The sequence below is a fragment of the Oncorhynchus nerka genome, linkage group LG24, assembly GCF_034236695.1.
Source record: "Oncorhynchus nerka isolate Pitt River linkage group LG24, Oner_Uvic_2.0, whole genome shotgun sequence".
Taxonomy (NCBI): domain Eukaryota; kingdom Metazoa; phylum Chordata; class Actinopteri; order Salmoniformes; family Salmonidae; genus Oncorhynchus; species Oncorhynchus nerka.
In genome coordinates this window covers 20,782,903-20,800,546 of record NC_088419.1, presented here as the reverse complement: position 1 = coordinate 20,800,546, position 17,644 = coordinate 20,782,903, and the positions used below count along the sequence as shown (strand labels likewise).

General features: G+C 41.3%; 1 protein-coding gene across 1 annotated transcript; it reads left to right on the top strand.

Moving 5' to 3' along the window:
- Positions 1-14,744: 14,744 nt before the first annotated feature.
- LOC115107648 (akirin-2-like) lies at positions 14,745-17,622 on the top strand. The gene is made up of 5 exons (XM_029631126.2): positions 14,745-15,258; positions 15,936-16,079; positions 16,302-16,439; positions 16,529-16,600; positions 16,729-17,622. Exons 1-5 carry the CDS (start codon positions 15,081-15,083, stop codon positions 16,737-16,739), a joined length of 543 nt encoding a protein of 180 aa, XP_029486986.1. The 5' UTR covers positions 14,745-15,080; the 3' UTR covers positions 16,740-17,622.
- Positions 17,623-17,644: the final 22 nt, after the last annotated feature.

Genomic DNA, 17,644 nt, shown 5'->3' with positions numbered 1-17,644 from the left:
TGATGTCTGCTGACCATGTTCATTTTTATTTGGTGAATAGTTGTAAGTACAGTGTGTTCAGCTTACAAAAGGCAAGAAAATCACAATAGAACAAATTTGATATACTCATAAACTGTAGTAGCGGACACCTAGGTCATGTTTGAACAACATGCTTCCTTCCTTCCTTCCTCCCTCCTTCCTTTGAAGTAATCTTTGATAACATGGTGTTAGATCTAACACAAAGAAGTGTAAGCAATACACCCATATAGCTTCTACACCTACACCAATCAAGTCAGATGTGTTATTACTCCATCTCAAAATGGCTGGAAGGAAAGACACAACATCTTTTCTTTTCCAGGAATGGAAGGGAAGCAGGGATTCCTGAAGCTGATTCTCGCCCTCTTCTGGACTAAATACAACACTGCCCTCACATTCATACAGCGTGGGAATTTCCCAACAATTCTTCATTGTCCACATTATAGGCCTTTTTGGAAGATGGTTTATCAGAACAATCCTGCAGGGTGAATGAATAATGATACTATGGCCAAATACAGGGCCGGGGGTTTGTATGTATAATGCATCTCAGATTAAAAATTAGGTCCCACTGTCCATGTAATCTCATTCCTTGTGATCTAAAAGGTCAAAACGGATCCTTAATCAACTCTCCTACTCTGAGACTCTTGATACATATAGGGCCCTCTACATGGGACTTTGAACCAGTGCTATTAGCACTGCTATACCTTGTCTGTTTATAGAACAGTTCAGACTTACAGCTGAACAGAGACATATGAGAGAGGCAATGTTATGACTATGATTTAATAGGATGTCAGTTCAGTTACATCTGAACATGGACCCATGGACAAGCAAATGGCATGTACGTAGAGAAGGAAGTGCACCTCAAACACAATGGGGCCAGTCCTAAACTAAACTGAAAGTATGAAGCCTACTACTGACATACATGGGAATGTCCTACATAAGAAAGACACATTGAAGGAATATTGAACTATTCTCTAATCATTTGAAACGGGGGATGAGCTGTGGGATGAGCTGTTGAATGAGCTGTAATAGCCTAATATATCTCCTGGAAACGTCATGATGCTTTTTCCTGCTGGAAAATTAATCATATTGCAGGACAGGGCCAGTTTTCCCAAAAGCATCTTAAGGCCGAGTTTCTCGTTAGAACCTTGGTAGCAACATTGTTAATTATCTGAGCGGTTACCAAAAGCCATCCTTATTAAGATTGCACTTGTAAACGCTCGTAATCCAACGCCTGCCTCAGACCAATATTAGAACAGTTAAGTGCATCATTAAATGTTTTTTTGCCCTCCTGCATTACTTAAAACCTCTTAAGGATCGGACCCTTTTTTTTTCAATTTTCGCCTGAAATGACATACCCAAATCTAACTGCCTGTAGCTCAGGATCTGAAGCAAGGATGTGCATATTCTTGATACCATTTGAAAAGGAAACACTTTGAAGTTCGTGGAAATGTGAAATGAATGTAGGACTAGGATAATATAACACATTAGATCTGGTAAAAGATCATACAAATAAAAAAACATTCCTTTTATTTTTTGTTCCATCATCTTTGAAATGCAAGAGAAAGCCCAATATCTGATGTAGAAATCTAGGCGCAATTTAGACTTTGGCCACTAGATGGAAGCGTGTATGTGCAAAGTTTAAGACTAATTCAATGAAGCATTGCATTTCTGTTCAAAATGTTGTATCAAGACTGCCCAAATGTGCCAGATTGGTTTATTAATACATTTTCTGTAACTGTGCACCCTCCTCAAACAATAGCATGGAATTATTTCACTGTAATAGCTACTGCAAATTGGACAGTGCAGTTAGATTAACAAGAATTTAAGCTTTCTGCCTATATCAGAAATGTCTATGTCCTGGGAAATCTTCTTGTTACTTACAAGCTCATGCTAATTATATTAGGCTACGTTAGCTCAACCGTCCCACTGGGGGGACACCGATCCTGTAGAGGTTTTTTAATACACAGATCTCAGCTACACATAGAATCACATGGTTAATCCATCTCTCTGTGACCGCGGATAACATCAGAACAAAAGATGACTACAAATCAAATCAAATGTTAATAGTCACATGCGCCGAATACAATGCACCGAATACAATACCTTACAGGTCCAAAACGATATCATAACCACCATCGATAAAAAACAGTACTGTGAAGCCGTCTTCATCGACCTGGGCAAAGCTTTCGACTCTGTCAATCACCGTATTCTTATCGGCAGAGTCAACATCCTTCGTTTCTCTAATGACTGCCTCGCCTGGTTCACTAACTAATTCTCAGATAGAGTTCAGTGTGTCAAATCTGAGGGCCTGTTGTCCGGACCTCTGGCAGTCTCTATAGAGGTGCCACAGGGTTCAATTCTCGGACCGACTCTGTTCTCTGTATATATCAATGATGTTGCTCTTGCTGCGGGTGATTCTTTGATCCACCTCTAAGCAAATGACACCATTCTGAATACATCTGGCCCTTCCTTGGACACTGTGTTAACAAACCTCCAAACGAGCTTCAATGCCACACAACACTCCTTCCGTGGCCTCCAACTGGTCTTATACACTAGTAAAACTAAATGCATATTCTTCAACCGATCGGTGCCCGCACCTGCCCGCCTAGCATCACTACTCTGGACGGGTCTGACTTAGAATATGTGGACAACTATAAATACCTACAGTTGAAGTCGAAAGTTTACATACACCTCAGCCAAATATATTTAAATTCAGTTTTTCACAATTCCTGACATTTAATCCTCGTAAAAATTCCCTGTTTTAGGTCAGTTATGATCACCACTTTATTTTAAGAATGTGAAATGTCAGAATAATTGTAGAGAGAATGATTTATTTCAGCTTTTATTTATTTCATCACATTCCCAGTGGTTCAGAAGTTTACATACACTCAATTAGCATTTGGTAGCATTGCCTTTCAATTGTTTAACTTGGGTCAAATGTTTCGGGGGGCCTTCCACGACCTTCCCACAATAAGTTGGGTGAATTTTGTCCTCCTGACACAGTTTATAGGCCTCCTTTCTCACTTACGCTTTTTCCGTTCTGCCACAAATTTTCTATGGGATTGAGGTCAGGGCTTTGTGATGGCCACTGTTTCATCGGACCTGTGGACATTTCTCCAAAAATTACGATCTTTGTCCCCATGTGCAGTTGCAAACCGTAGTCTGTCTTTTTTATGGCGGTTTTGGAGCAGTGGCTTCTTCCTTGCTGAGCGGCCTTTCAGGTTACATCGATATAGGACTCGTTTTACTGTGGATATAGATACTTTTGTACCTGTTTCCTGTTTTGTACCTGCATCTTCACAAGGTCCTTTGCTGTTGTTCTGGGATTGATTTGCACTTTTGCACCAAAGTACGTTCAGAACGCGTCTCCTTCCTGAGAGGTATGACGGCTGCGTGGTCTCATGATGTTTATACTTACGTACTATTGTTTGTACAGATGAACGTGGTACCTTCAGGTGTTTGGAAATTGCTCCCAAGGATGAACCAGACTTATGGAGGTCTACAATTGAGTTTGAAGGTAGGTCTTGAAATACATCCACAGGTACACATCCAATTGACTCAGATGATGTCAATTAGCCTATCAGAAGCTTCTAATGCCATGCCATCATTTTCTGGAATTTTCCAAGCTGTTTGAAGGCACAGTCAGTTTAGTGTATGTAAACTTCTGACCCACTGGAATTGTGATACAGTAAAATATAAGAGAAATAATCTGTCTGTAAACAATTGTCGGAAAAATTACTTGTGTCATGCACAAAGTAGATGTCCTAACCGACTTGCCAAAACTATAGTTAGTTAACATCTTCTACAATCAAGCCATAAGACTCCTGAACATCTAATCAAATGACTACCCAGACTATTTGCATTGCCCCCCCTCTTTTACTCCGCAGCTATTCTCTGTTGTTATCATCTATGCATAGTCACTTTAATAACTATACCTACATGTACATATTACCTCAACTAACTGGTGCCCCCGCACATGACTCTGTATTGTTACCCCCCTGTATATAGTCTCTCTGTTGTTATTTTACTGCTGCTCTTTTATTTCTTATTCTTATCTGTACTTTTTTAAAACTGGATTGTTGGTTAAGAAGTCTCTTGGACCTAGACTTGGCGCTTCGGTACCGCTTGCGGTGCGGTAGCAGAGAGAACAGTCTATGACTAGGGTGGCTGGAGTCTTAGACAATTTTTAAGGCCTTCCTCTGACACCGCCTGGTATAGAGGTCCTGGATGGCAGGAAGCTTGGACCCAGTGACATACTGGGCCATTCGCACTACCCTCTGTAGTGCCTTGCAGTCGGAGGCCGAGCAGTTGCCGTACCAGGCAGTGATGCAACCAGTCTCTCCATGTTGCAGCTGTTAAACCTTTTGAGGATCTGAGGACCCATGCCAAATCTTTTCAGTCTCTTAAGGGGGAATAGGTTTTGTCGTGCACTCTTCACGACTGTCTTGGTGTGCTTGGACCATGTTAGTTTGTTGGTGATGTGGACACCAAGGAACTAGAAGCTCTCAACCTGCTCCACTGCAGCCCCATCGATGAGAATGGGGGCATGCTCGGTCCTCTTTTTCCTGTAGTCCACAATCATCTCCTTTCTCTTGATCACGTTGAGGGAGAGGTTATTGTCCTAGCACCACACGGCCAGGTCTCTGACCTCCCCCCTATAGGCTGTCTCATTCTTGAGGCAAATACAAAGTTGTTGATGTTTTTGCAATTGATAGACCTATTAACAAGCAACATACAAAAATATGCTTCAAATGAAAACCGATATGACTGCATTAAAATATAAACAGTAGGCTATAGGTGTTTTTAATCATATTGAAATAGATTTCATGTTCAATCAATTGAGTTCTATTTTGCTACATGTAGGCTACTTTCTGTGATTTGTCTCAATATGTTCCTTATGTGTATCTTGCTCAATGATGTTCCAAATCAGTGATTTTGTGCATTTTTATTGTGTAAACATTAAAATAAGCCACCTCAATATTTGCAGCCATAGGTGGTAATATCGCTCTATATGAGCTGATCCATCCTCAGTATTGTGAAATAATTAAAATATTTGAATTGAGAAAGCTGATCTGAGAGCGTCCGCATGCTTCATGTACGAAACAGTTCGGAACAGTTCCTGCATATATTATGATGACATTTTGTGATGTCTTGGTCTTCAGAAAAAAAATATTTGAACGTTTGTGCACACATATTTTTTTCTTGAAGCAAGCCGAAATTCGGAGCCGAAGTCCATTCCCCTTCCTCTGTCATTGGTCAACAGTAGGGATTCTTCAATTTAGTATTTGTTGTCGTTCAAAGATAGATACAGTAAAGAGGTCAATCGAGCCTTTATGCCCCTCAAACTCAACTCTGGACCTCGAAACCAGATCCGCTGCATTTTTTCATTGTTCCCCTCTAATACGGGACTGATTTAGACCTGGGACACAAAGTGTATGCAATTCATTATCAGGTAGAACAGAAAACCATCAGGCTCCGGAACTTGTAGAGTAAAGAGTTGAGTACCCCTGCTCTATGCTATGCTAAACGGAATATATGAATGGGAGTTTTTAAAAATGTATTTGTGGAATATCTTTCCTTCTTAATGCATTTGAGCCAATCAGATGTCTTGTGACAAGGTGGGTGGGTATACAGAAGATAGCGCTATTTGGTAAACGACCAAGTCCATATTATGGCAAGAACAGCTCAAATAAGCAAAGAGAAACGACAGTTCATCATTACTTTAAGGTCAGTCAATTCGGAAAATTTCAAGAACTTTTAAAGTTTCTTCAAATGCAGTCACAAAAACCATCAAGCGCTATGATACTGCTCTCATGAGGAATGGAAGAACCAGAGTTACCTCTGATGCAGAGAATAGGTTCATTAGAGTTACCAGCCTAAAAATGTGCAGCTCAAATAAATGCTTCAGAGTTCAAGTAACAGACACATCTCAACATCAACTGTTTAGAGGAGACTGCATGAATCAGGCCTTCATGGTTTAATTGCTGCAAACAAGCCACTACTAAAGGATCCAAATAATAAGAAGAGACTTGCTTGGGCCAAGAAACACGAGCAATGGACATTAGACCAGTGGAAATCTGTCCTTTGTTCTGGAGTCCAAATTTGAGATTTTTGGTTACAACCGCCGTGTCTTGGTGAGACGCGGTGTGGATGAGCGGATGATCTCCACATGTGTATTTCCCACCGTAAAGCATGAGGAGGTGTTACGGTGTGGGGGTGCTTTGCTGGTGACACTATCTGTGATTTATTTAGAATTCAAGGCACACTTAACCATCATGGCTACCACAGCATTCAGCAGCAAAACACCATCTGGTTTGGGCTTAGTGGGACTATCATTTGTTTTTCAATAGGACAATGACCCAACACACCTCCAGGCTGTGTAAGGGCTATTTGACCAAGAAGGAGAGTGATGGAGTGCTGCATCTGCAATCACCCGACCTCAACCAAATTGAGATGGTTTGGGATGAGTCGGACGAGAGAGTGAAGGAAAAGCAGCCAACAAGTGCTCAGCATATGTGGTAACTCCTTCAAGACTGTTGGAACAGCATTCCAGGGGAAGCTGGTTGAGAGAATGCCAGAATGTGCAAAGCTGTCTTCAAGGGGTGGCTATTTGAAGATTCTCAAATATAAAATACATATTGATTTGTTTAACACTTTTTTGCTACTACATGATTCCATATGTGTTATTTCATAGTTGTCTTCAATAATTATTCTACAATGTAGAAAATAGTCAAAATAAAGAAAAACTCTTGAATGAGTAGGTGTTCTAAAACTTTTGACCGGTAGTGTACATACAAACCATATACACACACTCACTCACACATGCTACATTGACACTCCCACACACATTCACACACTTTGACACTCATAAGTAGCTGCTGCTGCACTGTTCTTTATTTTAAACATATTATTACCTATCCTGATGCCTAGTTACCTAACCCTGCCTTCATGTACATACAGAATATATACTAAAGTATGTGGACACACCTTCAAATGAATGGATTTGGCTATTTCAGCCACATCCATTGCTGACAGGTGTATAAAATTGAGCAGAACCATGCAATCTCCATAGAGAAACATTGATAGTAGAATGGCCTGTACTGAAGAGCTCAAATCAAATCAAATTTTATTTTATTTGTCACATACACATGGTTAGCAGATGTTAATGCGAGTGTAGCGAAATGCTTGTGCTTCTAGTTCCGACAATGCAGTAATAACCAACAAGTAATCTAACTAACAATTCCTAAACTACTGTCTTATACACAGTGTAAGGGGATAAAGAATATGTACATAAGGATATATGAATGAGTGATGGTACAGAGCAGCATAGGCAAGATACAGTAGATGGTATCGAGTACAGTATATACATATGAGATGAGTATGTAAACAAAGTGGTATAGTTAAAGTGGCTAGTGATACATGTATTACATAAGGATGCAGTCGATGATATAGAGTACAGTATATACGTATGCATATGAGATGAATAATGTAGGGTAAGTAACATTATATAAGGTAGCATTGTTTAAAGTGGTTAGTGATATATTTACATAATTTCCCATCAATTCCCATTATTAAAGTGGCTGGAGTTGAGTCAGTGTCAGTGTGTTGGCAGCAGCCACTCAATGTTAGTGGTGGCTTTTTAACAGTCTGATGGCCTTGAGATAGAAGCTGTTTTTCAGTCTCTCGGTCCCAGCTTTGATGCACCTGTACTGACCTCGCCTTCTGGATGATAGCGGGGTGAACAGGCAGTGGCTCGGGTGGTTGATGTCCTTGATGATCTTTATGGCCTTCCTGTAACATCGGGTGGTGTAGGTGTCCTGGAGGGCAGGTAGTTTGCCCCTGGTGATGCATTGTGCAGACCTCACTACCCTCTGGAGAGCCTTACGGTTGAGGGCGGAGCAGTTGCCGTACCAGGCGGTGATACAGCCCGCCAGGATGCTCTCGATTGTGCATCTGTAGAAGTTTGTGAGTGCTTTTGGTGACAAGCCAAATTTCTTCAGCCTCCTGAGGTTGAAGAGGTGCTGCTGCGCCTTCTTCACGATGCTGTCTGTGTGGGTGGACCAATTCAGTTTGTCTGTGATGTGTATGCCGAGGAACTTAAAACTTGCTACCCTCTCCACTACTGTTCCATCGATGTGGATAGGGGGGTGTTCCCTCTGCTGTTTCCTGAAGTCCACAATCATCTCCTTAGTTTTGTTGACGTTGAGTGTGAGGTTATTTTCCTGACACCACACTCCGAGGGCCCTCACCTCCTCCCTGTAGGCCGTCTCGTCGTTGTTGGTAATCAAGCCTACCACTGTTGTGTCGTCCGCAAACTTGATGATTGAGTTGGAGGCGTGCGTGGCCACGCAGTCGTGGGTGAACAGGGAGTACAGGAGAGGGCTCAGAACGCACCCTTGTGGAGCCCCAGTGTTGAGGATCAGCGGGGAGATGTTGTTGCCTACCCTCACCACCTGGGGGCGGCCCGTCAGGAAGTCCAGTACCCAGTTGCACAGGGCGGGGTCGAGACCCAGGGTCTCGAGCTTGGAGGGTACTATGGTGTTGAATGCCGAGCTGTAGTCGATGAACAGCATTCTCACATAGGTATTCCTCTTGTCCAGATGGGTTAGGGCAGTGTGCAGTGTGGTTGAGATTGCATCGTCTGTGGACCTATTTGGGTGGTAAGCAAATTGGAGTGGGTCTAGGGTGTCAGGTAGGGTGGAGGTGATATGGTCCTTGACTAGTCTCTCAAAGCACTTCATGATGACGGTGACTTTCAACGTGGTACCGTTTGTTAAATTTCTGCCCTGCTAGAGCTGCCCCAGTCAACTGTAAGGCCTGTAAAGTGAGGCCTGTAAAGTGGAAACATCTAGGAGCAACAGCGGCTCAGCCGCAAAGTGGTAGGTCACACAAGCTCACAGAACGGGACCGCCGAGTGCTGAAGCATGTAGTGCTTAATGATTGTCTGTACTCAGTTGCAACACTCACTACCGAGTTCCAAACTGCCTCTAGAAGCAACATCAGCACAAGAACTGTTCGTCGGGAGCTTTATGAAATAGGTTACCATGGCCGAACAGCCGCACACAAGCCTAAGATCACCATTCGCAATGCCAAGCGTCGGCTAGAGTGGTGTAAAGGTTCTCTGGAGGGATGAATCACTCTTCACCATCTGGCAGTCCGACGGTCGAATCTGGGTTTGGTGGATGCCAGGAGAACGCTACCTGCCCCAATGCATAGTGCCAACTGTAAAGTTTGGTGGAGGAGGAATAATGGTATGGGGCTATTTTTCATTGTTTGGGCTAGGCCCCTTAGTTCCAGTGAAGATAAATCTTAACGCTACAGCATACAATGACATTCTAGATGATTCTGTGCTTCCAACTTTGTGACAAGAGTTTGGGGAAGGCCCTTTTCTGTTTCAGCATGACAATGCCCCTGTGCACAAAGTGAGATCAATATAGAAATGGTTTGTCGAGATAGGTGTGGAAGAACTTGACTGGCCTTTACAGAGTCCTGACGTCAACCCCGTCGAACACCTTTGGGATGAATTGGAATGTCGACTGCGAACCAGGCCTAACTGCTCAACATCAGTGCCCAACCTCACTAATGCTCTTGTGGCTGAATGGAAGCATGTCCCCGCAGCAATGTTCCAACATATAGTGGAAATTATTTCCAGAAGAGTGAAGGCTGTTGTAGCTGTTTCGCTCACAAAGATGCTTTCTCAGGTGACATGTAATAGTTTCAGAAGCGAGGTGTAACGTTCGTCTTCGTCCTCCTCTGACGAGGAGTAAGAAATGTCAGACCAATGCGCAGCGTGGTAAGTGTTCATCCTTTTAATAAACTGAACTGAACACTAAAGTAACAAAGAGTTACAAAGAGTTAACAAAGAGTAACAAAAGTAACAAAAGAGAACAAACGAAACAGCTCCGTCAGGTGCAACACACACTAAACAGAAAATAATCACCCACAACTCAAAGGCTACCTAAATATGGTTCTCAATCAGGGACAACGATAAACAGCTGCCTCTGATTGAGAACCATACCAGGCCGAACACAGAAATCCCAAAACATAGAAAAAAAGAACATAGACAACCCACCCAACTCATGCCCTGACCATACTAAAACAAAAACATAATAAAAGAACTAAGGTCAGAACGTGACACGAGGAAGAAGCAAGCGAGAGGGCTCACTCTCGCCAAACTGTCCAGAATAATCCCAATGCGTCTCTATGGGCATAACATGCAGACCTAAAACTGTCACCGGCCTTCCCGCTTTTTGGACAAAGACTCCCCTTATTAAGGCGGAGACATGAGTATCTCGTTATTATATACAGATCTATGGTTTCAGCCTCTTGCGAACTGGAAAGGAGAGTTAGCGGATGCACAGTGCACTGTTAGAATGCTGGACTCCCCTAAAGTAAATTGATGTTTTGCCAAAATTATATAATTACTCCTGTCTAAATAAAATCCTTCTTCAAAATAATCCTCCTTCAAAATAATTCACCAGGGATCATTAGCTTCTTTTTTCATAGCTGTGGATTGTTTCAAATCCCAAGTGTGTTGGCCTATGCCTATTTGGGAGCAGTGGCGAAACTAGAATTTTATACATGGGGTGGCCAAGGCTAGTTCAGGGAGACCAGGACAGAAAATGTGTGTGTAACCCTAACCTGGCATCCAAGGAGCATGAATGAATCCTATGATTGCTGATTAGAGGTAGAAGTGATAATTCACTTAACCCAGAGTTCTTCAATGTGGCAGATAGTGTGGTCCAAAAGGGTTACTTCACTAGAATTCTTTAATATACTATGAATAGTCAGTGTCTCTACCTCAGAACTGCAGCTCAATTTCTTTCTTTCTCTCTCACACACACATGCACACGCGCACACACACACACACACAATACTGTACTCACATACGGCAGAGACTTGAGTCACTGTTTTCATGAATATATAATCTGGGTCTACGTGTTCAACATCAAAATATTTTCAGAAAATAAAGCTCAAGCCCCAAGGAGATAAGATAGCATTTGTGTGTTACATAAATTCCATAGTTAATTTACTTTTTAAAACATTTTTAAACACTGCAATTTGACATAACAGGTATCCATCAGAAATGGACATGAAAATTAAAATAATTTTGGTGTCCATCAATATTACAAACTTACAGTATCATATTTAATGCTCATATATATTATGTTTACTAATAGCAAAGAAACGTTTTGGAATTGGGCTAATCAAGACCAAATTAAATCTGTGACATGCTACTTTTGGAATTTATCATTTTAAAATGTCAGTGTACTAGATAGTACACAGTGCAGGTTTTAATCATGACCAGAGGGACCGCCTAAGTGCCAAATTATCCTAGGTAGATTTAAAACAGCATAATTCTGCAGTTCTGGTGAGAACTGGCTAAATGTTTCACAAACATGTTGAGGGAGCATGCCCTCCTTGACTCAACACTGAGAATTCCGAGGTGACTTAAACCTGTCATCAACCATTATTGTCTTAAGGTGGGTTTTAATCCGTTTTAATGCTAAGAAGCTTCTCTCGCAAGAAGCACTGCTGACTGGTGTAACAACAGAAATCTTACAAAGTCGAAATAGCCCATGGAAGACCTCTTTATAAGGTTCTAGAAACACAACAAAGTAAAGAATAGTAGACGGTCTGTCCCTTCCACTTTTCTCTCTCCTATCAAGAAGCCACTTGGTTTGATGAACCTCATGTTTGAGGTCCTCTAAATCTGACTCAAAGGTCTGAGCAAAGGCAAACAGAGGCTCCTCATTCAAGAATGTTGTCCTCTTTGGGTTGAGAGACTGGACCCCTTTGCATTATCTCGCAATTCTTCTTTGAAAAACGTCTCTGCAGCTCAGCTGTGAGACTGTCAAGCACCTGATAAAAGAGAGCTCGTTGGAAGCTCTCACCATCACTTTGGTCACTATTTTTCAGTCCTACAGTGCTCATCATCAATGATTTGTAAAATCTTAAGCTTGTTTTCGGCTGGATTTTACACACTGTTTGTATACTTATTTTGCAGTGATTCTCTGCCTTCGAATGGAGCTTAAATCCAGAATCTTTAAACATGACCGTTTTCCAGTTACAAATATTCAAGCCATGAATTGTCCTTGTACCAGGAGCTGTTGAAAGCCCTTTTCCTAGTAGTACCATGCTGAGTTCTGGGAAATGTTTTCAAACAAGGCTGTACAGGACCCTCTTCTCTGGATCTTGAAATGTCTGAAATACATGTTAAATAATGTGTCATATCTCTATAGAAATGTATAATTAAGGGATCCACAAGATTAGATACTAACAGCTGCTAACTAAAATGTGTAGTTTAAAGTATAGGCCTGGCCTACCATTGGGTGTAGTTTAAAGTATAGGCCTGGCCTACCATTGGGTGTAGTTTAAAGTATAGGCCTGGCCTACCATTGGGTGTAGTTTAAAGTATAGGCCTGGCCTACCATTGGGTGTAGTTTAAAGTATAGGCCTGGCCTACCATTGGAACAGCATATCTGGTGCTTGACGCAGTTGCAAGGGGCTCGATGACATCTCCTGGCAGCTCTGGCTCACTGTCTTGCTCAGAGCCAGAGGTCTCTGTGGCATCCCTTGATACATCAATTACATTAAAATAACACAATAACCATTGGTGTATAATAAAAATGGCACAGCCATCAAAACAAGAACACACATGAATCATCAACCATAATTTTGAAGGGAGGCTTAATCTGACAAAATTACCTATTACAAACTGAAGCTAAACTTAAATTCTGAACTGGGCATGTGACTGACTGTCTGGTAGGTGGTGGTGGTGGTGGTAGACTGGTCCTTGTGAAGTCTGACCACACTCAGCTAGGGAGCTGCTCTGGGGTCCAGTAGTGATGCAAGGGCTGGGGTCTGTTTGCACCTGATCTGCCTGTTTGTGCTTCTTTAAAAATAAGTCTGGTATCTCTCCCTTTCTTTTAATGTTTAATTGACACTGCAAAAAAAAAGACAGTCTATGGTTACATCTAAGCATCCAATTACCCACATTTTTGTCCAATCTCAATCTTAATTACAAATCCCCATTATCATGACTGTACCTTAAAATCAACTACCAGCCTAAATTACAAGTCAGATCATGGCTAACGTTAGCCCTACTCTGCAGTAAGTAATTTAGCTAGCTATAATTTCTTACACTTTTTTTACGATAGCAAACAGGCTATCTGCAAATTGTGGTAATCTTTTGAGTAACGTTAACAAATTGATAATAAACAATTGTTCGTTTTGAGTTCAAGTAAGAAAATCTAACTGAGTTAATGGATTTCAAATTGCTGAATGTTAACTTTCTTAACACTGACAGCTGTAGCCTAGTAGTTACCCCACATTAGCTAAACATTCGTATACTGTAACTTACAACACTGCACTGTATATGCGTGTATTACTAGCACAGATGTAAACATAATGTTAGGCTAACAGTCTGTTAAAAGTCTGTTAATGGAGCCAAAGGTAACGTTAATTTACACATCGACTCAACTTTCGTAAAAGCTGTTCAGGAAACCTAAACCTGATGCTAAACCTTAAAAAGTACTACAAATATCATGCTTTCGCCAATCGCGAAAAAAGCTCGTGGAGCTGTGGAAATATTCTCTCTTCATCTTCTGTATGTTATACTAATTCTTCTGTATCTCGCAACCAACTAGAGCCGGCACTTGTAGGTGAACGTTGGGAGGAGGCTCGCATACGTGAAGAGACGAATCTAGTTATAAAAATATTAAAACATTAATATATTAATAATCAAACGATTTAAATTAATATAATTAACTAATTCAAAGAACGAAAGAAGAAATACAATTATATTGTAGCGATGATCTGATGATTCCATATATCCAGTGGAAACTTCATAAAAACAGCAGTCTGTCATGAGCTCACTGGTGCTGGAAACTCTGAATAGGCTAGTTGATACAATGTTGCAAGTTCGCTAGGGACAAGTCAAGACAGATAGAAAGGGGTGCAGACAGGCAGAGTAGAGATATGTGTGATTGAAAGATCCATCACTTATCAGGATAAACAAAAACGTTATTATTGAAATTAAACTGTTCCACGAAAATGCGCATATAACAACAATCATAATTGGCACGTAGAAATGGTAGGATAAATTGTTATCTTCCACAACCCTGAAACTCACGAGCTGCCTATGGTCTTTAATATTAACACCCGAGGTCTTGTGAAAAACGTGTCCACCTATGGAAATCAAAGGCCCATCCAACTGATTCGTTCTAGCCGCCCTACTTGATTGTAGTCTAATTGGGTGGCCCAGCCTAACCGAAGCATGCACAAGCATTTAGAGACCGTTCTCATGGTGTTTTGTGATCTTCGGCCGTTGTAGAGAAGATACATCTTTAAAACACTTATAAACCTAAATTACATCACTATCGGGAAACTGGGCCCTGAACAATCGAGAATAGGTCTACCACATAACTGTTATGTACAAGAACAATACAATTAAGTTGAATCCGATTTGCACATTCAGAAATGAGACCATCCTTTATAATGAACGGTGATTAACTAATAGCATTATTCAAATTCTTCAAATCGTTTGAACGTACTGGAGAATTTAAATTTGGTAGGTGGTTTTGGTATTCATGGCTGTGGGGAATGTAGTGCAAAAGCCCAACTATTGGATATGAACGAATGAAAACTGTATGGCAAATACACTACATATACCAACATAACAATCATTAATTGCGCATGCCCATTTGCTCAGAATTTGACGCCATGTTGGTTGTCATCAAGGAAAGAATTTGTCAACGACATTGGCAGAAGGAAATACGTGTCCGAATCTACTATCATCTGGTTGTATATAATAATTCATATAAAAGGATTGACTAAATTAATTCAAACTAACACTCGGCCATTACAGGGTCTGCGATTTGGATGATATTAAGACTCACATAGGCGAAACAACTACGCCATTTGTTTCTAATCTGAATTTTCCTTGAGGTAACGTTAGTCGGAGAAGAACGGCCCAGTCACAGGAACTCTGATTGTTGTGCCCTCTGATAGCGAAAACCACAGCTTTCTCGTTTTTATAGCGAGAAGATATTGTGAACGGAATGGCTTGTGGGGCTACTTTGAAAAGGACTATGGATTTCGATCCATTGATTAACCAGGCGTCCCCCAAAAGGAGGAGATGCGCCCCAATGTCTCCAGCCGCGTACACCTCATCACCCCAGAAATATCTGCGTATGGAGCCCTCGCCATTTGGAGAAGTGTCATCCAGACTCACAACCGGTTAGCAACATTTCATAGCTACTAGATTTGAGGCAGGCATGGGAATTTATTCATGAAATGTGTACCTTCGTGTGAAGTTAACTGACAAATCGTTAGCTGGCTAGGAAAACTCAATTGGCTTAACGTTACAACTAGTAATTTACATACTGATAAGCTTGTAAACACTTTGCATGTGTTGTTGGCTAGCTTGTGGTAGCGACAGACATACTAACTGTCCATAAATGTTGTTTGCTAGCCACTTAGCATGGCAGCTAGGTCGGTCATAAACATTCAACCAACAAACTAAGCTAACTACTGTAGCTAACGTTAGATATTTTAAATGAGCATCATTTTACATTTAGCTGAAACACTTTACCAGCAACAGGATGATGCCATGTCACCATATTTTGGCAGTATAATACTCTTAACATGGCTAGGATTGGCACACCCCTTGTTCTCTCAAATGGCTGTGCACAGGAACTGTCTCGGGAGTGTTTGGGATTGTGTTCTCATTTGCTAGGGAAGTGGCTAACTAGAGTTTTACTGCATCTCTTCTCAAATTAATGTCATATTGTGGTTAGTTACCTTAAGTATAACTACACCAACAAAGTATATTACTAGAGTATGTTGTGCAAATGATATTTGGAATAATTGATTAACTTGCCCTAACCAACTATTGCCCTTGTTCTCCAATCCAGAGCAAATCCTGCACAATATCAAACAAGAGTACAAACGGATGCATAAGCGAAGGCAACTGGAGAACAGCATTCAGCAGACAGAGGTCTGTTGTCCCCTGGAGTCACAATCGCATAGCTCCATCCTTAGTGGATCCAGTCTGCCAGGTATGTCCAGTCTGCTTTTACTCAGGAAGGACATCAGTAAGAATAAAGACATGTCTTAGGGTCTTCATCAACTGGATACCATTGGTTGTCCCACAACAATTTCTATCCCTTTTGTTAGCTTGCAGTTGTATGCCCCTTGGCTTCATTTAATGTCAGAATTATTTTAGGGTAAGTGGTTTTGAGAACGCTCTCCCTGATAATATACTCTCATTCTCCATACAGGTACTATCTCCCCATCTAGAAAAGAGCAGCCTCTGTTTACCTTGAGACAGGTTGGGATGATATGTGAACGACTGCTTAAAGAACGAGAGGAGAAGATAAGGGAAGAGTATGATGAGATATTGACAACAAAACTAGCAGGTATGTCGGAGAAACTGTTTCTGTGACTTGTTTTCTGCAGAAGAAGGTATTGCACAATCCATTTGTCTGACTTTTTGCTCTTTCTGCAGAGCAATATGATGCTTTCGTTAAGTTCACTCACGATCAGCTAATGCGGCGATTTGGAGAGCAACCTGCTAGCTGTGAGTAACAAACTTTATCAGCGACATGCCTCCCCCTTGATAAACACCCCTGTCAATTCTGTACCATGCTGAATGTTAACCTTTGTTTCCATTAATATGTATTTATAGTTGCTCTCTCTCCCCTCCAGATGTTTCCTGAGTGAAACCCGATGTTTGATGGAATACCAGTTTCCCCATTTTATTAATCGCTGAAAACTCCTCAGCTGATTCTCTGCCAACGGTATTCTCCAGGGACTCAGTGGGTCTAGTTGAACTCGTAGCAGTGCCATATCTCCCCTGTGGGCACAGGCTGCCTCAAACTTCTGTCAGTGGCAACTACGTTCTCTTCGTCTGGAATTTGGTATGTGTCCCAAATGGCACCCAATTTCCTATATAGTGCACTACTATTGATTAGTGCCCATATGGCTTGTCAAAATTAGTGCACTATATAGAGGGAATAGGGTGCCATTTTGGATGAAGCATTGGCCTGCCCCCTGGCAACGCATATCTGGACCTCTGCTACCTATTACTCTACCAGTGGCCTGTTTTCATTGCTGTATTGATATTTATTCAGGGTTTTTTCTGATGCCTTTTTTGTTAGTGACCTGCCATTCCCAACTCTGCTAGGCTTGTCGCAGATGTTTGTGCTCTTGCCAACTAGATTGCTGTCCTTGTCAAGCCCAGACAATGAATAATAAGTTGGCATTATAGCCCAAACAGACTGGCACAGGCTATGACTCTTCTGCCAGTTTTTGTTCCATAAATGTGTTTGTTGCAAAGATCCCACATTTTTTAGCAAATCAACATGCATCTTTGCAGGGGTGGTGGTCACTACAAAATAGTGGATAAACTAAAGAAGCTTCTGGCCTAGACTCCAGAAGAGGACATCCTGGCCTTTTATCAGTTGTGGTTAGATTGTACTGGTGAATGACGATGTACATTATGTAGTTTTGCTTGACTTTTGTTCGCTATGTAGATTAATGGACTTGGGTTGGGAAAAGCTAAATAATAAAAGCTATACATTAAAGGGTGTTCTGATTTGACATTGTGGTATTTTTCATAAAT

Excerpts from the sequence above, each read along its gene's own strand:
- LOC115107648 (XM_029631126.2), top strand. The coding sequence starts at position 15,081 with ATGGCTTGTGGGGCTACTTTGAAAAGGACTATGGATTTCGATCCATTG. Across the intron at positions 15,259-15,935 it reads GTCATCCAGACTCACAACCG|AGCAAATCCTGCACAATATC; the intron begins GTTAGCAACATT and ends TCTCCAATCCAG. Across the intron at positions 16,440-16,528 it reads ATTGACAACAAAACTAGCAG|AGCAATATGATGCTTTCGTT; the intron begins GTATGTCGGAGA and ends CTCTTTCTGCAG.